This window comes from Neopsephotus bourkii, unplaced genomic scaffold (genome assembly GCF_033783945.1).
Source record: "Neopsephotus bourkii isolate Nb327-2 ecotype Australia unplaced genomic scaffold, CSIRO-AGI_Nbou_v1 NB_1760, whole genome shotgun sequence".
Classification (NCBI taxonomy): Eukaryota; Metazoa; Chordata; class Aves; order Psittaciformes; family Psittacidae; genus Neopsephotus; species Neopsephotus bourkii.
This window is the reverse complement of record NW_026902234.1, coordinates 3503090-3529343: the sequence shown is the minus strand read 5'-3', so window position 1 is coordinate 3529343 and position 26254 is coordinate 3503090. Positions and strand designations below refer to the sequence as shown.

At 42.8% G+C, this 26254-nt stretch overlaps 1 protein-coding gene across 4 annotated transcripts in view; it reads left to right on the top strand.

The window, feature by feature from the left end:
* Positions 1–10741: 10741 nt before the first annotated feature.
* AFF3 (ALF transcription elongation factor 3) overlaps positions 10742–26254 on the top strand; it is a 318864-nt gene continuing 303351 nt past the window's right edge. For all 4 annotated transcript variants that reach the window (XM_061377693.1, XM_061377692.1, XM_061377691.1 and 1 more), the window contains exon 1: positions 10742–11000. In XM_061377693.1, the coding sequence (XP_061233677.1) occupies positions 10948–11000 (53 nt within the window). In that variant the 5' untranslated portion in view covers positions 10742–10947. The remainder of the gene's footprint in view (positions 11001–26254) is intronic.

The following is a 26254-nucleotide window of genomic DNA, read 5'->3' as shown; positions in this document are numbered from 1 at the left end:
ACAAAGACAGCTTTCTCTTCTCCATTTGCTCTCTAAGAAGCTGACACTGTAGTAGCCCTGTGAGCTTCAGGTTTTGGCAGCCTGACTCTACAGGGTCTGGCAGACTTCATGTTGCCTCTGGATTTCTGTGTCCGAACTTCTGAACTGCTGAGTGTGCAGAAGTAAGATCCAGGATCCTACTCCTCATATTCCCTCCTGACCCCCTCCACCCCCCAGTTTTCCTTCCCACAGACAAGTTCAGCCTCAGAGTATAATATTCGTTTATGGGGGAGAGAGGAGAGGAGCCGTCACTGCACCTGAGCCAGACTGCATTTTATTATAGACAAGAAGAGAACAGGATTAAGTTGTTATAGACCACTTCTTCTATAGAAGTGGTCTTCTATAGCCCATAACAGCATGGTTTTTCATAAGCTGAATTGATGGTGGTCAGTATTACGTATTTGAGAACACAAGATTGCTACTATTCACTGTGATTACAGAGGAGTGATATAAAACTACCAAAACTTCATGCATGCCTTGCTGTTGTAAAGAGCAGCTTTTTATCCTTCTTCCTTGATTTTTCAAATGAAGCTAGATTTGTTCAGAGGCTTACTGGTAGCGAACGCATGCACTGGCTAGACATACCAAAGAGCAGGCTGCTTGGCATTTTGCAAGATTTCTCTTCCAGCTCTACCAGCAAGCAAAAGAGATACCCAGTTCCTCACAGATTTCCATACTGTTTCTTTCTGCAGCTGGCCCAACTTGCACTCAAACTAGTTGGGAAATTTCCACTGATTTTTGGTGGACTTTGGAGCAGTCCCTTTTAAGAGAAAAAGGTTAGTTTGTACCAAAATGGACAATTGCCTAATGACATCTAAGCTGCATGTGCACATAAGAAGGATACAGGCAAAACAGAATCTGCACCACCTAAAATGGTGACACCATCTAGTCCCCAGACAGTGTATCTGCTACATTTCCTAATTTATGCAGTGATTTAACATTATTGTGAGTCCAGCTCATTGAAGCAAATTTATATGCAGGAGCACTATTTTAATCTTAGACTTAAAATAATTTTAATTAATAATAGCTTCCTTTTCGACTCTGTCAACATATCTCCACCTCTTGGCTTTTTAAGAATTAAAGTAAATATAGAAATAAAAATATTAAGCTATTATCAGGCAACCAGAACAAATAAAGCACCAGAATCCTCAAATCTAGAGATGTGAAAAAAGGCTTAGACCTTTCAACTCTACCCTGTCTACTCAACACAAGTCTACCTGGTTTCATCTTATTTAAGGCTTGCTAATTCAACTAAATATTGAAATCAAATAATGAAAACACTATAACAGAGAATCTCATCCTTTATTTCTTTTAGTCTCTCAGTTGCAAGGTTTCTTTCTCAACCGGCAACCTCTAACAAATATCACCTTCGTGACTTTGCCTGTGGCATTTATCCTGCTACTACTATAATTTTGCTTCCTCTTTGCTCGAGACAGCTGCTCTACATGGGTAGCTCTTCTGCAGCATGGTAGGACATTATGAAAAAGCTTATTGCTGATGCTAATGGAGTTGGTCTAGCTGCTGACGCAGAACATATAGCTTTACCGGATTTCAGATGCAAAATGCTGGCCCCCTCTTTCAGAAGCAAGGAGCACTGTGCTGTGGGGGATGGAACTCATCCACCTCACTGTAGAAGAGTGAGAGGTGTATTGGCTATTTCACCCCCTTGGCTCAGCAGGGAAAGTTAGCATCTCTACACTTCTCTCATCCAACATTAAAGAAATCAAACCAAATAAGTTGTGTTCAGAAACCACCATGCTGCTTCCAATAGGGTTAAAATTTCCTCAGCAGTGTGCCTTTTAGAGGTTTGGATATTTTAATATTATTTGGGTAAAAAATGAATAAAGGTAAGACGTGTTATTATTCTTTTTTTCTAAGGCTGTACTCATTTAGTGGTTAAACTTGAAAAGGGGATACTAGAAGCATCCTGAATTACAGTTTAAATGAGTTTAAAATTCCAGTTGTTTATAGCTTAAAAAAAAAAGTGCCTTAAACCAAATGGTCTCGGTGGGGTGATGCATGGGCAAAATGTAAAATGACACATAATGAAATAAAGCAATTTTATTTGCAAACATGTTCGAAAGGCTGGTACAGAACGTAACGATCAAGCAGAAGCAGTCTGGCATTTCTCTTGGTGTTCTTTTACAGAATTATGTGACCCAAGAAAGAAAACATTAAGATGTTCTGATTTCACCCTATAGGACAGAAAAATACGCTTTGGTTAATGCTTACCATAATTCTATCTACTTGGCTCAGACAGTTATATTTTTATGAATCTTACGTTACTTTCTGTCACCCTCTAGGCAACAATATAGAGTTATTACAGTATAAAGGAAAATGCTTCCTGTTGAGTTTATACTTGAACAAGTCTTAACCAAGTGGAAGCTCTTAATAAAAGAGTAAATAGTAAGGAATAAACAGGTAGAGTGAATAAAAAAGAACACAGGCATTATGGATGCTCAGGTTGACGCTGTAGACCAACGAAACACAGAAAATTCCAAGGTAAAGCCAATGTGCTGTAAGCTACGTCAGAAATCTGAGGGAGTTAGAATTTTGTTAAGTGAATTTAGTGCTCATTAAGGGATTTGCGGTGTCAGCATTATAAAGCAAAGTCCTCTTGCGCTCTCAGAATCGGAACAGCACAGTGCAGCAATATTAATTCCATGGCTGTTCCCTTCTTGGCCTCTCCAATAAAATTATTACCCAGGGACCCAATTGTTCGGCACTGCTCGGTGAGCACCTCCTCACAAGGAGCTGAGCTGAGATCACTGGCTGTTTTAACATGGCACATGGACCATAACACCCTGTGCCACACTTGAAACACAGACAGCTTCCACCTTCAGTTTAAAGGAAAACATTATGAATTATTCTTGTTGCTTTCTTTAAGTTGGGCAGTGCTTTATGTCTCCCTGAAATGCCCACACAAATTGTTTCCTTCTGCTTTACATCTTTCTCCCATCATTTTTCCCCCTTGTTCAGTTATTTTGACTAGGAGTTTATTTTGCACAGCATAAGAAATAGAGATCCACAAATACTAACCAGACTTTGGAAAAAAATAGCAGTGTGTAGGTTTTCAAATTAGTTATATGAAGCACAAATCTAGCTGTACAGAAAACAATGGTGATGTTGAAAACACTGTACTTGCTCTTTCTGTGTATATTTCTTAGCTAAAAGCCAGCTAGATACAGTTTTCATTGTACTGGAAACTCTTCATAATAAGTATACATGTATACTGCAAACCCTTTTCCCCTTTGGTCCCATGTGGCTTTTTAAGCCCAGTTATTAAGCCTTTCTCAGCATTACCTTATCCTTTCGTCCAGACATCATTCAAAGGTACAGTTGACTTTCTAAATTACATCATATGCAAGTAGATTTATTTTTCCTTTTCTGCAGATACAGTTTAATTTCCTTTTCCAATTTGCATGGGTGCACATTCATAAATTTTAAATATATTTAACCTCTTTTCAAAGGATCCTTTGAATTTCTCTAAGGTCCGTGCCCTTTAACTTGGATACACAATCTTTTTTACATAAAAAACCCCACTAAGACATACAGAAATATTGCTTTAAACACCTTACTGCCTTTCCAAAAGGCCTTCTTTTCCCCTCATGAAACAAAACATTCCACTGAATGACACTCCTGGTAGCCCAGAAAAGAGGGCTTCAGCTGAGAGATGTTTGCTGGGGCTTTTCTGAGCACACAGTTCTTCTCGCATCAGAATAGCAAGGGAAGGTTGGATGGGCCACCCTGGACCAAAACAGTGATACTGTAAGCCCAGGGACCAACAATAACGCAGAGCAGCTGGAGGAAGGCAGAGGAAACACTTCAATACTGTGGTGATAGGCTGACTTGTACCCATGGCAAGTCCTTTGTCACCTCCTGAGGTGACCAGTTGATTAAAGGATCCCACCCTAAGCTGTTTCAGTTTTTATTTTGAAACGCCTGCTATTTCTGAATAGTCTCTTTGTCACCCAAGCAGATCATTTCCATCATCATCTCTTGTTCCTCACCATTACATGTCCCTTTTTTAGGAATAACCCTCTGGGAAGTCCAGATTCACCCCTCCCAGCTGATGATGAGGCTGGACTATTTCCTTGACTCTAACAAACCTGTGACACACAACGCAAGTCATGGGAGGCAAAGGACCTCCCTCCCAAGCTGAACACCTTTCCTCAGGTTTGGAGAAGAGTAGGTGCTGGGGGCTTGCATTCAAGCTGCACTGTGGTAGCAACCTCCATGCCCAGTTTGTGTGACCACAAACAGACATCTGTTTCAGATGTCAAAGGAGATGACCTGAGGACCACAACAGGCAACAAAGGGCTGGCATAGGAATGTCAAGTTGGCCATACCCCCAGTCCCACCCCATGCCTTACAGCAGGTCTTGGCTGATGGTACCTAACTCCAGCTCACAACAGCACTTGGAGACCCCTGTAAAACACATGGAAGGCCCTGTGGTTGTGCAGCAAGGACCACCTGTCTCTCCTCGTTTTGCTTTGTAAATGTAATTACCCCCAAACATATATATATATATATATAATATCACAATTTTCCTGCGATGGCCTTACTCAGGGTTTTTCTGTGCACTGCAGGCAGCAGCTTGAGGTAAGGAACATGCACAGCACAATCCCTGCCTGCCTCCACGCTGTGCCAGAGGCACGGGTTGCACTGTGTACCACTGCCTTTGTTTCCAGCTTGTCTCTGCCTGCTCAACGAAGACAGCAAGGCAGCAACCTTGATCATGCGGAGCTTTTCTTCAGGGAGCAGCTGCTCCAAGTGATGCTCTGAAAGGATGCATCCTTAAAACTGGTGCAGGCCCTGGGAATTATAATTACGGCATTTATTAAAGCCGTTTACAAGTCAGGAGCATAAGATGAAGGGAAATATATAGTAATTGCTTAACCAAATCTGACACTGCTCACAGATTCACACATCTTTGTGAGAAAGATGAAGGAAAGGTTAAAGCCTTTCTCTTTCAGATCCAAGGAGCATCATGTGCCGCCAGCAGCCGTGGCCAGCTTGGGTCTCCATGCACTGCTCTTTTGGCCACTTTTTGAGATGACCCCTGACATCTGTTGGGGGGTGACTGTCAGGCATAGGCAATGGGGTGCTGTCACTGGGGACACCCTCTTTTCTGCCCCCCATGCCTGACCCCAACCTGCAGACTCCTCAGTTGGCTCTGCTTTGGAGGATGGCGTGTACCTGCAGTGTTCATCTCCAGCAGGTCGTGCCCTCCCCATCGTTGAGAAAGCCACCATCCAGCAAAAGGGCTTTGTTCAATCCGGACCCCAGGGAAAGCCCACTCATAGAGTTGGGTTCAGTCCTTTTGTTTTCAGGTTAAAAACTTGACCTTCCCCTCCCCTGAGCCTGAAACAGCCCTCATAGCACTTCTGTTCATCAATTACATTTTCTTTTTAAATCTTTCTCTGGGTCTCAGGTGACAAAAGGACTCTCATAATATAAATAGGTCTCAAAGCCTTTTGTATGGGGAAAAATTATAGGAAAGGGAACAAGAAGAGGAAAAAAACCCCACTGTGTCTCTCTAATTGGCATAATTCCTTCAGCCTGGCTCATAATTCAAGATGGATCAATTCTGCAGCTGACATGATAGATGTTGTCATCAATACTCGGAAGCAGCTATTTATATTTCTTCGTTCAGGGACACAGCCATCCACCTAACTCTGTGGGGGTCCTATGTGTGAATTGAGAGCAATATGTGGCCAGTAGACTAAGACTTGACTTAGACTTCCAGCCATGCAACTTATTAAAATAATAAATATTTTCATTATCCAGAGAATCCATTATAGTTCTTTGTTTTAACTATTGTTAATAATAATTTGGATTAATTACCAAGTTAAATCATTAAAAATTAAATCCATATATTTTGCTTCTTTAAAAGAGTGATAGTTTGCAACCATTTGTGTATTATGCATGGTAAGTGGGAGAGCGATGAAATATGTTGTGTTAACTTAACTTTGACAGCATCTGTATCCATGCCATATTACGCTCTGGTCTTATCAAATCTCAGAAGCTACAGTGTATAAATAGACTGTGATGATATTTCCAGGAGAGAAATCATTCACAATATTTTTGGCATCTTCTGTAGTGACTAGAGAAGAACCACCTAACGAATGTAGCACGCAATAATGCAATAAAGGGGTGTATAAGAGCATAGAATCAAGGAGCATTTACACATGCTGAGTCAGAGTTCAGGTTAGGCATACGTTAGCGATCAGACATAAATGAAACTTTCATTCTAAGGAATTGCAAAGCAGATGGCAAACTTAAATGAACAGGGAAACCCAAATCAGAGCTCATTTTTCTCTGCTGAAGCAACACCAGCCATTGTGCTGGAACTTAGCACTGACTTAATGAAACATTATCAGGTTGAAGACATACAGATACAGGTGGAAAATAAAGCTATTTAGAGAGTAAACTTTCCTAGAAATGTATATTTTAACTATGTTATGAGTACTACCCTCTAGGTTGTGCAACTGCTCAAACAGCATGTTACTGAGCTCAATAGAGGAAAAAAAGTGGAACCAGATAGGCTATTATATACAGGTGGCTAGACTAGATAATCCAGTGGGTTTGCCTTGCTGTAAACTATGAGGTTATGAAGAAACCCTACATTTAAAACCCTTCACACTTAAGCCTATAAGTACCTAATTATATGGAGCAGGATTTTAAATTTAAATCATAGTGGAGAAGGTTTTTAAATTTAAATTTATTTAAATTTAAATAACAATCCTGTTATAAAGTATATTCAGCAGACTACTTTAGAGACCCCTGGACAAACAAAGTACATCTTTAAGCACTGAGGGACTGCTTGTGCAACACCAAGTCTAATTTAGGATCCGTTGTTCCTGCAGCCAGTGCCCAGCTGAAGTAGGTACTACTCAGTATGGTGATGAATCGTTGAAGCAAGACTAAATAATACTACTTAGCTTTTTCATCCTGTGAAAGGTATTTGTGTCTGGGCTTCATGTAACCACTCATTGAGGTGAGAAGTGGTGACATGCAGCAGCCTCTGTTTTGTCCCCAAAACCTCAAGGTGCAACACGCAGGGTCTAATCCTGGACCACGCTGCATATATACACAGCTGTGTGGCTGCCCCCTGAAATGCTAAAATCCACAGCCAAAAACCCAGGGTCTGACCATGTCCCACATCCTCAGCAATGGTGTGTCAGAAGTGGAGTAAAATGTAGAAAATGACATTCTAGCCACACTGTGCTGATGCTAAGGAATTTCCTACACTGGTCACCTCCAGAGCTCATCTCCTGTTCTTGGAAAGCATTTTGCTGAGGTGTTCGAAATTTGCTGGGAATTCATTTCTCCCTGGGTACATGTTTTAAAGGTGGGTTTTACCAAAGAGATACTATGGTGATATTTTGTGTAGAGGATGTTGACTAAGAACGTAGTATTTCTCACCTCCCCCTTATTTTACGTTGCATTAAAATTATCTTTACTCTTCCTCAGGCAGTTGCTATGCCACACTCAAGACAGAGTCTGGGAAGTGGAAAATGTCAACTTTTAAGATGCTGTTCAGCTTTCTTGTTACATGCATTCTTTATGTAATGGATTTCTATTGCATATTGTTTCTAGGCCTTCAGCTCTTCTTAGAAAGTCTGCTTGACTGGGCACAGTTGCTTGCTTCCTCTTAATGAAGAGCTGTTAACAGAGGAAAGAGCACAATGAGGGGACAAGTAATGCCTACATGAATCATTAAAAATATATGTAGACTGAGCAGGATTATATAGCACATGGCATATTTTTATTTATATTATGCCATGCTTTCCTAAAAAGGCACGCTTCACTACCTACAGGAGCTGAAAATATGTTGACAACTCACACAGCAAGGGATGACAGGGGAAAACTGGTGGCTACGGGGAAGACGTGGGTTGCAACAGGCAGCATGGAAGGAGTTCCTTCAAGCATGGGCCTGAACTTATTTTAAATGGTATGAGTTAATTTACTGTGCATTACGGTTATGCTCATAACACACTTGGTGATAGATGGGACGTTTTTAGGTAAGAAAGCAGCAGGTGAGGTTCCTGTTCAATGGCTGACAAGTGGAAAGGATATCAGTGAGTGAGACTGCAGAGCACAGAGGATGCTCCAGCCACAGGAACCAAACATTGGCCTATGCCAAGGAGTCAGCAGAGGAGCACAGCAAAACCACAAGCCTACCCATCTGGGTACATCACAGGGGAAGAAAGATCAGGGCTGGAATCTTAACCTGTAAGTGAGGTCTCACTGAGAAGGAGTTTCAAAAAAGCCATCAAGGCCACAGGGAAGAAGGGGAAACTTCCAGCACTTGGCACCTAACCAAAGCAGTTTGAGATTTTCAATTGACATTAATTTCAATGCAATTAGTCTTGATGTTCTCTGCTCCGCATGAGAAGAGAATCATGGCCAGATGGGAAAGAAAAGAACGCCACAATAATAATATACATGCAAAAAATGTAAAAATAAAATAAAATAATCTTGTGTGTTAAAACATATTAAAAACATAAAACATACTGCCTATGTCGCCATCATTATGTATGGCTGTTTGAAATTTAATTCACTCACTGCTGTTCATGCTGTTTACTTTTTCAACTGATCTCAGTTTTGATGATGAATTTAGCTCACTGAATTTCACTTCCAAGTTTCCACACATTCGTGAGCTGCCACTTGTAAGCACTGAAGTCCAGCTAATGAGTTACTGAGCTATCTATGGTCAGCTCCAGCACTGACCTACAGTCCCTAAAGACAGCCCTAAATTTAGTCCCTAAAGAAAGTCCAAGCCTCCCCTGCTGTATGTACCATTACAAGGGTGATTTAAGCACTTCTGCAAATCACCAGGTAAGCTGGGATGCCGGGAATGATCCAGGGCCATACTGCAATGTGGGTTGTGAAATCTCCCTTAAAATAAGAAGAGTGAGGCAGCACAGGCTGTGGCTTAAAAAAGGTCAGAATAAAGATGCTGTCCTTCGCACTTTGGTAATATATTTATTGAGAATGTTACCTGCTTTGCAGGCTCCACCTTCTGCCATTCTAAGCTTCACCCCAGCTGACCCAAAAGGCTGCTTTCAGGTATATTTGTTTGTCCATTAATACCAGACCAAGCCTGGCATCTGAACTGGCTTGGTTTATATATTTTTTTAATTTTTATTTATTTATTTTCATCGTTATCTCCATTCCCTCTGGCTAGACAGAGATTGCTGCAAGCCTTCCCAGCCTGAACACGTCCTTCACCACACTGAGGGAAGTGAGAAGAGAGACCTGGCCGCAGCTGGCTCCCGGGAGTCCCTCCAGGCTGAAGATGCACCACATCCGCAGGGTGGCGGGACTTCTGGCAGTAGGAGGCAGCACCACCTTGGCTGTGCAAGGGAACACAAGCAGCTCTGAAGTGGCTCGGGATTTTGACTTGCCGAAAGCTTGCATGCAGACGTCCGGGATTTCAAACCTTTCCCTTGGAGCGTGCCTACCCTGCAGCCAAAGTTGTGGCTGCAGCTTGCGCGGGGTTACCGACCCTAAATGAAATTGAGCTAACTCGGGAATGAGTAAAATACAGTCACAACGCCAGCCGAGAAGCCTGAGTAAACACTTGAGCCTGTGCCACGGCTGCATGCACACTGGGGTACCACCAGTCAGCCTCAAGCCGGCTTGGGTTGGTCTCCCCAGAGCAAGCATCTTCCAGCGTGGGATCGTGCTGTGGCTATTCACATTGGCACTGTTACGTCAATAGCCCCCTCTTTCCATCACTGTTTTGGACTTTTCTTCTCCCCGTCTGCGATGACATGGCACTTCTCTGGCAGCTAGTCACTGCTTAGCTGAAAAGCCCTGATATTCTGGAAAGTATTTCATATGTGTTAACCTCTCTTAATGTGATTCAGCAAGCACAAATCAGGACAGCCTGCCTCCCCTGGCCAGTCAGGTATCGCACAGCCAGTGCTTCACGCAGACTGGACAGTGCAAGCCGTCTCACTCTCTTTGGGTGGCAAGCACTGACGATTGGTACTTTTATTTTTAGCCAGAGATCACACATTTTTAAAGGTTTCATGAGCAACCCAGGGACCTTTAATCTCCTGTGCAGGTCTAGGTAGCCCTGTGTGTACATGGACGGATGCAAATGGAGCCCATGGGAGCTGTGATTTGCACAGGTGCAGCTTGGTGCAAATCCACATTTGACCCAGCCACAGACCCCCAAGTGCTGGACGGCAGCAAGGGCCCATGTTGGCACCCAGGGCTGCCCAGGGACCAGAGCAGCGGCCTGCCCTACTACAAACCTTTCCCAGTGTCTCCTCAGAGTTTCTCCTCCGAGGATACCGCTGTTTTTACGACGCGTGAGGTGCTACCCAGGGGCATCCTTGGGGCCGAAGGGCAGCGAGCACTCGTGGAGGAAGAGGAAGAAGGGGGCGGGGGGGGAGAACCCCAAACCCAACTTCGTCCGGGCAAACCTCTCAGGGTGCAAGTTCCCACCAAGTCCCGACCCCTCCTCCCGCGAGTCCCCCCGTCCCCCCCCCTCCCCCGCACTGAACGGGCCCTGCGCGGGTGCTGCGCGGACGCTGTGCGGGCGCAGCGGGCGCGGGGCGGGCGCTGCCTCGGCTGCACTCCCGGCGCGCAAGGGGGAGGGAGGAGGCGCGGGGGAGCGGGGCGGGAGCGAAGCGCGGCAGCGGCGGCGGCCGAGCCGAGCCGAGCCGCACCGCGCCGAGCAGAGCAGAGCCGCTTGCAAACGAGCGGGGTTTTTTTGGGGGGTCTGCTTTAATTTTAAGGGGGAAGCGGTCGGAAGGTGGCGGCGGGGCCCCGTCGCCGGCCGCGCGTGTGCGGAGGGGGTGCTCCGCGCCCTCGCCCTGCCCGCGGTGCAGTTAAGATGCGCCCCGGACGCCGTGCGGTTGCAGCGCGGCGGCGCTGACATCGCTCACCATGGACAGCTTCGACTTAGCTCTCCTTCAGGAGTGGGACCTGGACTCTCTGTGGTGAGTGGTGCCTCTGGCCCACCCCCGGGCTCGGGGAGCAGTCGGGGAGGGGGGCAGAATCTGGAGGGTGTGCGATAAACGTGGGGTGTGCAATAACTGAAGGGGTTGCAATAACTGGGGGATATGCAGTGATTGGGATGGGTGCAATAATTGGGGTTTGTGTGCACTTACCTGGTGCGATGCGATAAATTGGGGTGGGGGGTAATAGTGGGTGTGTAATAAGGGGAGTACAGTGGGTCGAGGGTGTAATAACTGGGGCGGCGGGTGCATTAGCAAGAGAGGGTGCAATTGCCCCGGGAGGTGTCTCCCCTGCTACTTGGTCTCCCAGGAGGGGCAGAGGGAAGGGTGCCCCCACTCTTCCCGTGGCTGCCAAGGGTGGGTCTGGGAGTTGGATGTGGTGTTTAGCTGGGGGGGGTGGGGGGTGTCTCCCGCACTCACATCACTCCCCCCCTCAATTATCCCCTGCGCTCACCCGAGCTGCACTCCCGTAGCTCATCCCCCATCCCTCCTGCACGCCCCTTTCACACCCCCGTTTCGCCCCTTGTCGCCGCCCGCAGCTCCTTCCCGGGCCGCCTTTATTGCCTTCCCCGACGCCCCTCTCTGCTTTCCTCTCCTGTCCCCCTTTTCCCCCTCATTGCCTCATTGTATGCCCTTGACCTCCCCCTGCGCACCCCCGTGCCTGCCCGCCCCGGCGGCGGGTGCGGGGCTGCCAGGGAGGAGAGGAAACAATTTCTAGAAATGTCATTAGCTGCTGGAGGTGGGAAGCGGTGCCCTTCCCCCGCACACCCTCCCCAAGCCGCTGCCTCTGCCAAGTCCTGGAGTTGACTGCGAGAGGCAAGCCGCCCCCCCACCATCGGCCCGGCCCGGCCCGGCCCTGCCCCGGGGCGGCAGGACCCTGTCGGGGCCGGCCGGGTTCCGGGTGGGGGGCCACACACACGCTGCGTTGCGGTGACCACAGGGGCTACTCGGTGTGCTCCTTGGGCAGCGCCGGGACCCCCGAGGCGAGGCCGCGCTGGGACGCGATCTCGGCGGATCCCCGCTGTGATCCTTCCCCAGCGGGGTGCTCGCCCCGTCGGGGCTGGGGTGCGCTGAGCCGCGGGTGCTGTGCTGCCATTAGCCCGAGCTGCGATGGCAGCTTGTGTCCGGCCGGTGAGACCGGTAGTTTGGGGAGTTGAGAAGACTTTTGCCTGAATTCAGTCAGCGGTATGCATTTTTTAATTATTTTTTTGGACCGTGTGAGGTGATCAATAGCTTCTGTCAGCAGGGTGCGCGTTCGACAGCGCCGGCTTATCTCTTCGGTGGCAGGTGTAACAAAATAAGCCGGACCAGCGCATCCCTCTTCTTACACAAGACCTCAGGATGATGAGAACAGCTTGCAGTGCATAATAGGGTGCTTAGAAATGCACACATTGATAACATCCAGCCTAATAAAACTTTTATATTGCTGTGGGAACTTTAAAGAGCACATCTAATAGAAAATTAGTTACTACCCCATAAAACTTTCTAATTACAGTGTTTCTGCCTGTGACACAAGTTAAGGTTATCTCCTCATTTCAATTATAAATACCAATATTCAGTTTATAACCAAACAATAACATTTCTTTCTGGCTTGATTTTAAGTTTTCAGTCCATATGCATGGCTTTAGCATTAAATTACATGTTCTTTCTATTAAACAAGAGTGGGGCAAATAATACTCTCACACATTTGTATGCTTTTCCCTTTCTTCTTGAACGAAGACAAACTTTGGGGGAATTTTCTTTTTCCAGCAAAAGCGTGCTGTTCATTAGTTGGTTCTGCAAGCTGGCTATAGGAGTTAATATTGAATTTGAAAAGCTAACAATGTAACTCTGGAAAGCTGGGGCTTTGGGCTGTGTCTGGTGATTGCTCCTTTTCATAACCTTTTTAGCATGCTTTTCCACTATTGTGGAGCCACTTGCAAATGATCGCTGTTGCCATAATGCTCCTGTACAGGTCCAAAAAGGCATCAGCCATTTCCCAGCTGAATTACCTGCTTAAAAGTATCTGTATTTGCATTACAAGCAATCTTGTGGTTTTGTTGCCCTTGTTTGCTTTCCTCTATAGTTGTTGCAGTTTAGAAGACAGGGTCAACAGAAGGGCTTCAAATAACACGTTAAAAGCCAACGCATTGTGACAGGCCACTGTTTGCTACTAAGCAGTCATCCCTGCGTAGGGGTTGAGCCCACACATGTGCAGAGCAGTGCCTAGAGAGAGGGTCACACCTACTTTAAGCAGAGCTCATCGAGGGAGCCGGGGTTTTGCAGGTGTTTGCTGTTGAGAGTTTGCATTCTTTTGGGGCACTGTGTTTGGCTGATCAGCTTTGGCATAGAGTATCTGAGATCACAGGCTGGAGGTTGATCATGAAGCAGCTGTTTTGGCAAAAGGTTTGGAATAGTTGTTTAATAGTCGCATGAGGAGTATTAAATGAAAACTTAGTTTCTCATAGTGGAAGCTTCCAAAGTCTCCTGTGAAGGCCAGTGGTGCCTCAGTGCTGCAGCAGCTGTGGCAAAGGGCCCTGGGTCTGTCTCTCATTGCTTGCAGGGCTCATATCTCCCATTGCCCTCCTGCCACCCTGCCTGCTCACTGATGGGCAGGTTATGGATGTTCTCAAGAAACCTTATCTGAATACTGTGCTCAATTGACCAAAACAAAGCTGGTACTTCAACTTTAAGCTCCGAAGGCTTCTCAGGATGCCTTCAAAGGAGTGCAGTTGTTGCCAAAAAGGGAAATAAAATACACCACATAGATAGGAAGCGCTTCATGGCAAAGAGCAACACTTAAAGAGACTTAATTTTCTCTGCAGCGAGAATGAATGTTGTCCTTTATTCTTTTGAATGTAGTCATAATGGCAGTTTGCACACTTAATTTCTGACTGAAAGTCCACTTTTTGAGGTATTTGGTGAACGTTTTGCTTAAAAGTGCAATAATTAAATATTAATGTGATATTTTAAAGTGCCTTTTTTTTTTTTTTTAGTTTTGTATATTCTTGGAAAATCAAAAGGGGTTCCCAGATGAACAGCAGCATGTTAGTCAATTCTCATTGATTGTTACTTTTATACTATTAATGAATTTACTCTCCAATTAATACATGCTATGTCTTTTATTTTGCTGTAGCATAGAAAACGTAGTGATACATTGTGTCATGGTCTTAGGACAGTATTTAACTAGTAAACTGCAAGGGCAGAATATTGTTGGCTGTTTTCTACTAAACAGTAGTTTTTCCAGGTTGTATTGATGCCAATAGCACTTCTGCTTCCCAGAAAACTACTATAATTCAAATAGTGAAAGCTGAGTACAAACTCAAACAGAAATTTTAAGAAAACAGACCAGTCTATGGCATAAGCAAAACTCATGCCCATTTGGTAAGCTTTTTCTGGAACACTTTGGGATGATCAGCCCAACTTAAGGTGTCGTTACCGCTGACTAACACAGTTATCCCAAACACATGGCACTAATGACTTTGAACCACAGTCTCATCTCCTGTTTTTAATTTCTCCATGCATTTATTTGTAAGCTATATGTGTAGTTTTGCTTCTCCAGACTCAAGATGTGGATTCTCCGGTGCCTTGTAGGTTTGTGTTTGTTTGCACCAGACAAAAAGAGATGGAAAACCTCAGTTAGGAATGTTTTATATGCCTCTTGTATGGCGGAAAACATACTCTACATGACAGAAAGCAGCAAATGAACAGACCAAAGGACATAATTGGAGTGCCAGGACTGGTTCTGCACTGGAGGCACTCATGTTATTTGCCTTATTTCACAAATCTAGGTCAAAATTCAGACAGAGTCTTAACTCTACTTAGGCTTAGGCTTAGTGATAGGCCTGGTGAAGACCACTTAGTGAAGCTCTCCTCACATGCTCATGTTAGCTACACGAGTAGGCTGGGTTTTCCCCCATTCATTAAAAACAATTAGTAGATTGATTGAAGTATTTACTGCGTTGCACCAAAGAAGAAAAGAATTTTGAGTGTAAGATGTTTGTTAACCAAAACAAACCCATGTTGCTTAGGTAAGGGGAGCCAAGTAGGTATTATTTTATTTGGTACTTGCCTAATACTTCTGCATTTTTTGAGTTAGCATCGGTTTCGTAGGGGTTGGATAACCATGTAAAAAATGTATAGCTGTATAGCTTCCAAGCTGAGATCAATATCAAATGCCACAGTGTAAGGTGGCCCAGCGTGTTTTACAGACCGTGTATTGAATTATTAGTTCATTTGCTATCTTTGGGTCTGTTCCTGCTCCATTTTAAGTAAATGAGAGTTTTGTTTGGAAGTTGCTACTAACAAAAAGTGGCCAGACATCCAGCAGTCTTATAAATCAACCTTTTGTAACTTCTTGATCCCAGGTTGTCGAGCTTTTAGTCACTACATTTTATATTTGTGTAAGTCAAGATTTTTTCCTCATGTTACGTAGTGTTTACTGGAGATAATTTTAGAAAGCTAACTCTGCAAATGCTTCCCCAGTCAAAGCAAAATATCAAGATGCTAATTTTCAGATAACTCTAAGAAGCTACTTTGCAGGGAGTGGGCTCACACCAACCATTCTCTCAGTAGGGCAAGCATCTGGACCAGCTTACCCTTTTTACAGACAATAAACAGCAATAATACCTACCTCTCACAAAAAAAAATAACTTAGTATCTTCTTTTATCTCCCATCTCCTTTACATCTCCACTTCAGCCTGTGTCTTGGACTATGTTGTTCCTTATTTCTTTTCTTCTGGCTCTTGGCCTCTTTCTACCGTTAATGCTTAAAATCCTATTTGTCTACTTGTTTCTATCTTTATGGTATTTCTTTCCCGTTCTGCCTTCCTCCCAGTGTCCACTAACAGTTACCACTTTTCTCTCATTGAGATCCCATCTAAAAATTTGCTCTTCCTGTGATGATTATAAGTTATAAGCGAACAATAACATGTGCAATAACTATGGCTTGTTCCCTTTTCCCACTTTCACAGCATGTTCTCTCTTCCTGATGCCTGTTTTTTAGGCTGGAAGCCCTTTGGGTCAGAAATTATTTTTATTGTTTGAGGCTTTTTCTCGCAGCGCTGAACAAACTGTATGTGCTAACCATCATAAATAATAAGAAGAGCAAGCTTTTCATGGCCATAATACTTTATAAACATCAGCTGAATAATAATATTTAAAAAATCCATCTGCTGTGCCATGTCAGTGCTCATTTGCTGCATGTAATGTACCACATCCTCCTCATTTTGTTCAAGTCTCCACTGAGTCTGGAGGCTTTGCCAGTTTATATCGGCAGAAGAGCTGGCCCCTCACCTCCAATGTGCAGTACTCAGTCACTTTTTCTTAACTAAAAATTATTTTTTAAACTTCTGCTTTCTTTTGGTCTGATAAATGAAATTTTGATATACTAGTAGGACAGTGAATATGCTTTCATTTCTCTTCCTGTGGACTGGTTGAGCTCTCATGCCCAATTGTGTGATGCAAGAGAAGAGCACTTCAGGTTTTCCTCCTAACACTCAGCCTTGCAGATTTGTGCTCCTCTGGGGGTGTTTTCCATCAGAAGTTGAGGCAGAAACCTTGCTAGGTTATTGGAGGTGGATTCGGAAGAGGGCATGAGGTGCACGTGGCATTTCCTATTCTATGTGCGTATTTTGAGGAAAATACCAGGCTTCTTAAAATTACTCGAAGAGAAATATGGGCCATTAAGAAAAAAAAAATACTGACTGTGGGAACATCTTTTCATCCATATATTAGCAATAACATCATACTCAACTCCACACACTCTCATTAGAGAAAGCAACTGTTTAATTGCAAGGTTTTTAACCTCATATAACAAATTAATCCATTTGCATCTTATTTATGACTAGGAAACAACAAAGCGTGGATAAAAAGAGTGCCAGCAATTATTCACAGCGTATGTTCAGAGGTACCTTAAAGTCTGACTGTAACTTTATTAACAACAGGAGTAATAAAGTAAAATCAATAGAAATGAAGAAAAAATGATATTACATGCATCTAGAAAACAGGGAGGTTAAATTCTGTGTGAGATGATGTCTGGTCTAACTGATCAAGTTGTAACTTCGCACATCCTCCCAAAATGAGATTTCAAAAAGATGGTATTTTCCAGGAAAACCATGTAAAGTTTCTCTTTATATTTGGGCTGGTTAGCTGTAAGGCTAATTCCACTGGAAAACCACAAATTCGTTGTTAAAAACTGAAAGTAGGAAAAGGGAAAGCTGTAACCAAGTTTCCTTGGTTTTGATCAGAACTACCTCTTCCCTGCTGGGGACGGAATTTGAGTGCTGGTGCTGGGGGCTAAACTTGCTGGCTGTCTGCTCCTGAGGAGCCTGCTGGCCCCTGCTCTGGCCAAACCCCCTGCCTTCTCATTACCAGCAGGGCTGCTCACTGGTCTTCTGTCTCCTAGAATCAATGTTAAGACACTGGTTATGCTTGCTGGTGATGCCCAAGGCCCTGGGAGAGTGAAAATAGACACTTGTAGTTTAATATTGGGTAATAATCTATGTAATTTCTGGATAATTTATGGGTAACTACAAATTCATATTTAGAAGAAAGAGTGAATGAACTGTAACAACAGTTAAATAAACATGGTAGCAGTTATTAATGTTCCGTGCTAAACATTTTCTATGTCTTATCAAAGGTAAAAATGTGTAACTTGTGTTCCTCTCTTACAAGTTGATATCTCAGCTTTCCTGATACTTTAAGCAAACAAAAAGTAGTGTTAATGACTTCAGTTGACTGAGTTTTATCCTCTTAGAAAGATTTTAACCTGCATGCGTGTACCGAGGACCTGGATATAGATGTATCTTGGGAAATATGACAGTAGGAATGCAATTTAAACTTATCCTCAGAGACCCTTTATGTATTTTTTAAAAAATAAATTAGTTCCAATGCAGCAGTGGTGGTCTCAGCAGTCAGGAAGCACTTAAAATTATGCAGAAGGGACCAGAAATCTTTGCTAAGAAGCTTTTTGTTGCTATGTTTTGTTTCTCAATAAAGATGATCCACAACTGTAAGTACTTAAAACTGAAAACAACAGGGTTGTATCTGACAAAGCCACACAACTTCTTAATGTAACCCAGTCTTTCTGCGTAGTTGTTTTCTCATGCTTTGGAGCTAAGAAAGAGTCCTTTGTGGCTCAGCCTGGTTTGACTGAATGGCAGGAGTGGACAAATAGAGGATGAAAGTGGTGTCTTCTTACTCTGAGTATGTTTTGATTGCTTTGAGCTGTGATCATTTCTTATTGCATGCATCACTTGTGAAATCTGTTAGGGAGAAACTGGTGGCCTTCCTAGTCCATGCATTGCCATGATGGTGCCAGGGCATTATGATGACCTATGGCGGTATGAAAAATGCAAATATGACGGATCAGGAGGAAGAAGCATTGGTGTTCTATGCATTGGCAGGGTTCAGATTCAAAAGCCATTCCGGCAGTGGTCTGTCCTACATCTCCCTGCTTCTATCCTTGCTTTCTTCATTTTGTTCACTGTGGAGGCTTTGGGAAGACGGTTCCGATGTATGAGTGTTGGCAGATACCCTAAACCTTATCTGTGATGGTTTAGGTTTTGTGTCTATTTTCTAGTGATGCACCAAGAGAAAGTTTTTTCTGTCACTGACCACTTGAGATTGACCAGGGGGGTTCATTTCTCAGGTCTGACAATTTTAGGAGAGAATGACGTAATTTTGGCGGTTTTGTGCTCCTCTGTCTTAGAACAGCAAGTGCAGTAGATGGTTGAACCTCGGTCCAGAAACAAGTGAACACATTTTGACAGAGATACTCTGGAGAAGATAATTATATCGATTTGCCTCCCATAGAAGACACTCTTACACATTTTTTGTTTCTGAAGTAGTTAGGAGGGAACCTGTCATATCATCAACTGTCTTTAGAGGGCAAAGTAACAATAAAAGCTAAGTGTGCATTTCTTCATTTGTGTTTGGCAAGGAGAGTGAAGCATTTTCTGCAGGATGATGACCTGGAGTTAGCTAAATGTTGCCAGTTTAAAGAGTAAATTAATGTTACAATGTGCTTTGTTTGTGGTTAGGCCTGGAGACTGTTGGCAATGCCTTAGTACAAAAGGTGATTGTGTACTTGTCCATTTACTCAGGCTTCCTGAAAGAAAACCACCATCATCCCAAATGATATGAATTAGTATCAACATACTGCCTTGTGTGTTTGGGTATACCAGAATGACTGCAGCTAGCCTTTCACTGTACAGATAAGTCTAAACGGCCACAGCTCCTTACATTTCTCCTAAGACACTGCTGCCCTCTCAGATTAAAGGGCCTTCTTCTAAGGAGTGAATCCCTTCAAAACACAGTCATATTCTATCATAAATGTGGCAAGGGGGTTGGGTTTGGTTGTTTTTGTCACTGCCACTTACTATGAAAATCTGTTCCAAACCCATAGCGTCGGTAGCAAAAATGTACGTATTTCCCATACATGCAGCTTAATGTATCCCTGGCCATTTAGTACGATTGATTCTGCAACATCTGTGTTAAAATGATGTTGAGGTAACCCCAACAGAGGAAAGCATAGATAAATGCTGTTGTTGCTGGACTTGCAGCGGCTTTTGTTAGATCCAAGGGCAGTCTCTATATGACACTCTTCAAGGCTTTGCCCTACGCAAGAACTTGTTAGCTTGCGTGCATGGGTGCATGAACATGATTACATACTATGTGATAGAAATGCAAACTTTTTTCTTTTTTTTTTGTTATTCTTAGAAGTATGTAAGCAGCAATATCTTGAACTAATTACAGCTGATGTAAAGCACATTTAAGGAAACCCATTAGCAGAGAATTAGAACTAGAATAGATTAGCTATTCTTTAATGGCCTTGACTGTAGATCTTTCCATGCCTTGGTAGCTTTTCTAACACTCATTGCTCATCTGTCTTGACTAAATGACTGAGAAGCTTCTTTCAAGCCACAGCCTGGTTGTAATGTGAAAAAATTGCTGTTTTCAGCTGAAAAAATGATTATCTGGAAAGGTAAACTCTACTGAGTTCTGTGCTGCGTTGTTGAGATTTAAAGCATTATGATACTGCTCAACGTGACTGTATAATAGAAAGAGCAATCTCTAATATGCTTCCTTGGATCTATTAATTATTTACTTTCTTGAAATACAGATCATAGACAATTCTACATGACTTCCCTTCTTACAGACTTTCTTGTCTCTCTCTTTATTTTTGTATGCTTTGCAAATGCCTGTAAATTCATTTTCACCGAAAGGGGAAATAAGTAATTTAGACTATTGCAGCTGTTTCATAATTAATTAATTTCCTTTTAAAACAATCAAGTAGTGCCTATCCATTATTCTGTGTGCTTTTCTGAGGCATGAAGATTCGCAATATCAAAATAAGTTCCAGATGGAATTGCATACTTTATAAGGAGAGAAAAAAAATCTGGTTTGATCCGAAACCTGAAGAGTCCTGCCCTGATCAAACCAGGAAGTATTCTACTTAAGCACATTTTTCAAGTTTTGAGCCATTCCTTTAAAAATTACTTAAAAATACCAATTGAGAATGTTTTATAGGGTGTTAATTTATAAATAGAATTATAGAGTGAGACAAACAGTCATGTAGGACTATTTATTCATTTGTTTCCTCAAATACTCCTGGCATCTGTTAAAATATAACAAGACTTAGCACATTTACCCATTTTTGGCACTCTGTTTTCTATGAAAAAGAGAAATATTTGCAATGATAAATCATCTCTTTGCTAATAATAAATAACACATTCTCCTGAGGACAAAAAAAAATATGGTAAAATGAAATGAAAAATATATTGAGCAGAAGGAGCAATGACCAAAATGGTGCACTGAGAAAGTCTGTATGTTCCTGTACTTACGTTTCTATAATAAATATTAGGGTTTGTGGAAGAACTTTTAACATGGCAGTTTGCAATAAGAATAGAAAGTCTTCTTTGAACACAAAAGACACTTATGTAAGAGGTTTATATTATGTAAATGTTACTGTTATTGGTGATAGCCCATTATAAAGGAACACTTTGTATTCAGAAAAGCATTTGAAAATAATGGGATAGATGCAGCAGTCTCTAGTCCTGACTTGGACAACTTTCTCTTTGAAGTCAATGGAAGTTTTGCTGGAATAAAGGTGGAAGAAATTAGCCCATTCATTATTATCTGAATTACATCAAGAGCTGACTGCTAAACAATAAAATCATGATTCATAACATAACGGCTTCACTTAATTCTTTTGTAGTCTTAATATATCTCATTATATGGTACTTCTGTTCTTTTCCTCTCTATGCAGTATTCAAATTAATAACAACCACCTTTACATAACTGATGGTTAGACATGTTTTGCTTCCTTAGCAAGATCAAAGGGTTTTATATACCGTTTTTGGATAGATACCAAGAATGGAGTGATCAATCTCTTCTGTAACCATTAAGCACAGTGTAAATACCTTGGAGTACTAAATTAGACACAAGTGGTTTGCCAGATGCTGAGAGCATCACCAGTTGTCAAGAGCTTCCCAAGTCTGTGGGACAGTCCAGAATTTATTAGGGATTAGTGGTGGTCCAAGTTGTCACTCCACTGATTTGTGCTCATTCAGCTGCATGCTGCCTTAAGCAGCCTACATGATATGTGGAGATAAGGTTCAAGTGACATACTTTGCTCCCTTCCCCCCACTGACAGGCACCTTTGGGTGGGAAGTAGGCAGGGATGGACACTAGTGCACCAGTTCTTCTCCCGTGCCCAGAGAGGAATGGAGGTTATAGTAAGTGAGATAGCAAAATTAGAAGGGCATAAGAGGAGACTGAAGAGAACAGCCCAAGAGAAGGGACGCCCAAAAGGCTTTAATACAAAGCTGGACTTAACCCCTCACCAGGAAGCCATCTGCAGCCTTCAGGCTTTAAGAATTCTTTTTATCTGGAGATGTAATTGAAACAAGATGTGTAACAGCTGCAAGATGTCAGGTTTGTCAAAGTAACTAGAAAAATGAGTTCTGTGACACACTTGCACACAGCAAAGTAACGTATAGTGAAACAAAAAAAAAAAAGAAAAGGGAGTAAATTATCATACGGGTTTAAAAGAGGAAGCAAAATAGTCAAATAATGAAAGTTTCAGTTAATTCTCAAGCATGGATGATTTCAAATTAATCTACAATGAGGGTTTCCCACAAGGGGAATTATCCAAACTCTTTACATCAATAGAAACAGTAGTGAAACTTTACATGTTCCCATCATAACCATAGTCTGTCAATGGAATATGGTCCTAACCAGTGGTGGACTAGAACGGCTAGGGCTCTGTAATGACTCTAGGGTGGCAGCTATGTTATTTTACCCTTCTGCATGTTGCTGTTGTGCAGATGCATTACCACTGGACTTTGCATCTGCAGATAGGGACCCAGATTTGCTGCACTAGGGACTGTTCAGACACAGGACAAAGAGCTATCATTGGACCAAAAACTACCCAGGCAAAGTGAAATAAAAGAAAATGATGAATATAGGCAAAACTGGTGAGAAAGAAAAGACAGAGTATTTTAATTATCTGAATAAACAGTGGTCACAGCAAGCCACCAGCCTGGCAGTGCTGCCAAATGCATGAGCATGATGGGAAACCCCAAAACTTTCTTTTTAAGAACCTCAGAAAGAACAATGAAGCAATTGTGTATGTGTTTATGCCCAAAATTCTCCCAAGCATGAGTAGCAGCACAAGGATACCCTGAAGGTGCTGGTTGGGAACATGGGGAGTGAATTGCCCTAATGAGTCAAGAGAAGACTATACTCATCATTTTTGTAATAACTTCCCATAATGACTTTTCATAATGATGGGGAGAATCCACAAGTGGCTTTTATAGTGATGGAAACAGAAACCAGTGAAGAGCTGTAAAGAAAAGGGGCCCATAGTCCAGTGCCTGGGAAATCTTTTTGCTGCAACATCTCAGCTACAGCTGGCTCTCACCTATGAAGTCCAGTTGGGCAAACCGAGTTATGTGTAGCAGCAGAACAATGCACTTGACCAAAGATCTCAGTAGATGGGTTAAGCTGAGTCTCAGTCAGTAATGCATGGTAGTTTAGAGCTACCATAATCCCAATATGTTAAAGTCTGCATGTTCCCTGATGTAGGGTGGTGTTTCAGTGCCCGGGAGCTATTCCTGGGAGAGTTGGAGCCTGGGGTCAAACAAGATCAAAGGCAATGAGTGCAACTTAGCACTCTTCATAACCTGACACAAAGAAATGCTGCCTTCATGCACATGATACTGGAACCTGCAGAATTTCCTAAAACAACTGCTACAGCATCAGGTTGAAGGTAACAGGTTCAGTGGCTGGAACAGCAAGGGAAGCCAGGCACTTGCATGGTGGAGGCACATGACATTGTTCTGGAGGCAGAAAGCCACAGGCTGAGTGAATGTAGCAAGTCTGCTGCTCGGGATAGGGTCAGGAGGGATGGTACCTGAAGAAGTGTCTCGGGGGTGTGGGGGTGCTCCCTGGGTCCAGACCTGGAGATGCAGGTAACCTCTCTCTTGCCTGTGAGCCCTTCCACAATGAGCAAGGAGAGAAATTCCTCAGGGTTCAGTGTGTTCAAATGATGATAACTGTTGGGTATTCTTCAAGGCACTCCAGCACCTCATAAGAATATGTGTGGCACCAATGGGAACTAATTAAATATACCTGTTACAGTACTGCTGTGGAGTACTACTCCAGTACTGCTTTTTCTGATCAGAGCGAGTCTTGGAGCACACGCATGGATGCCAGTCAAATATACCATAATTCCCACTTTCAGAAATGACTTGGAAACATACCTCTCATTGAAAGACTTAAAGAAAATGGAATTCTGATTTTTTGAACAAATAGGTAACTCAAGTGTTTTCCTTTCCTCAACTCATATTCACATGCAAAACCAGCTAATAAAATTTCAGTGGTGCTTATACTGTAATTTGGTTGGCAGAAGAAAAGTCATCTGTTAAAGCTGAAGTCATCATAACTCATTAGGTGCTAACTTATCTGCTGTGTGTTAGAGAAACAGGCTAGCTGTATTGAAATGCTGCTAGCTCACCCTTATCTGCTCACAGTTCCCTCTGGAGGATTGAAAAGTATAAACAAGTTTTCTCACAAATACAGTCTAGGAGCATGCAAAAGTAGCTGTATTTACTTTATACCAGAAGTCTTTCTCTGCAGGCAGACAAGTACAGAACCAACGTGAATCCAGAAGTTTGAGTATGGTTCCCATATTTCCTCCTAGGAAGTCTCAAGAGAAAAGGTGATTGCGTGCACTCACAGATGTCCCATGAATGTGCAGTAAATCCATAATTTTCTGAACATGGTGCTGGTCTTGCTGCACCTGGTAATAAAGCGTGGCAATAAATCAGGTGATCTGCACATGCATAATAAATCTGATGCACCTGAATGCAGGCTTACAGGATGGACATGCTGTGCACAGACTGGCCATTTTCCAGGTCTTTTGAATGTCAGGCTTGCACCATGACTGGCTTGCCTGGGAGTCCTTGCAAAACTGCTGACTTCCTCTTTTCATATGAGCATTTCCAGGGCATGCACAAGGGGGGTGGCACATATGGGAGATTAAATCTTAAGCATTATTTTTCAGGGTGCCTGTACTCATTCAAGCCACGATACCACCCTAAAATTATAAACAAACCCACACCCATAAAAGTGCTCTTTCTGTCAGCTTAGGCATTCTTTTTGTGAATTATACCTCAAATTCTTACAAGTTCAAATCTGTTCTCCAATTCATTTGCATGAAGGTTATGTGTGCATCAGGTGAATGCTCTTCTGGTCATTAGCATCCTGAGTACCTTCTGAGTTTCCATTAAAACATTTACTTTTGTAAGAGAACTTTAGTTTAAGAGCTGTGAACATATGAGGACCTTCCTGCAAGTGATGTAAGTCACAGTGTCTCAGGCAGGGATTGATTTGAGCCTGATAGTCCCACACTATGACTGCATATTGTCCTCCCTCTTCTGAACATGTTCACAAGTGGTGAACTTCAGGCCACAGTGGAGATACTAAAATGGGCCAAGGGATGGTCTCTGCCTGATAAGTCAACTGGCTTGGCACAGAATATCTTCATGTGGTGGAAAACAGGGTGGCCACATGCAAACTGCTTATTGAACACTCTTCCTTGCCACTTGTCTATTGTAAGTAGGTGTATAAACAAGAGTTTGATATTTTTATGGTTTTATAGATCAGAAACAAGGCCTATTGAGAAATGGCAGCAACTGACTGCATTAGTGCTTCCTTTACCCCCACCTCTGCATTCGTTTGAGAGGGAAAGTATCTCAGCTCTGTAGGAGTAGGTGACTGATTTTATAAAAGTGAAAACATCTCCTTTTTTACTTTCTCTGGCAAATGAGCCTCCTTTACCACCATGATACGGGCTGCATAGAAATGAAGCTGGGGACCTCACTGGATTGTAAATCACTGTGCTTGTGTTTAAACAAGGAGTACATTCAGAGCAAAGATGCTAGCTTGATTTCAATAAACCAGAAAGCATTTAAGACACTACTAGAACCTACTGAGTTATAGTCTTGCATCTAGGACTTTCTCACATCGGTTTTCTGTGCCAATTCAGGACACTGCCTTTCAGCTAATTAGCAAATCTGAGCAAAGTTGGAGGGAATTCATGTTTTTCTTTGACTGGGCAACACGCTTATCAAGTCAGCTACCTCCAGTCTGATACAGCAGGCTGCCAACAGACTTGTCACAATTTACGAAGAGGGTTTGTGGTGGTGGTGAAAAGTATAATGAAAGCCACATCCACCAATTAAACACCTACATTTCCTTTTAGAGTCCAAACAATAGACAGCTTTCCTTTTGCAAAAGAGATTTCTCAAATCACATCAACTCATAAAAGAAATATAAATTAGTAAGGAGGCTTTGAGTAGATCTTTAATGAGCTTCTGGCACAATGACTTAGTGAGGCATGACACATTCATGAATATGATCTACTTGCAAACATTCAGCCTTCAGCAATCAAACAAAAGTAATGCAACCAAATATGGAACATGTTCAGGTCAAGTCATTAGTATACGTGATATCATTCTTTTCCTGATACGTAAAAGAGTACACCTGATGCCTTTCTTAGTGTGTGATACATGGTTTTAACACCAGAAAAGTAGCATCAGTCATATTTTTACTCAAGTGAACTGGCACTGACCTCTTAATAATGGCAAGACATAGAAAAGGATCTTTGAAAATAACTGTGCACTTGTTAAGCAGAAATTAGAGGGTGAGGTAGAGCCTGGATATGACACATTCAGCAATATCGAAGCTAG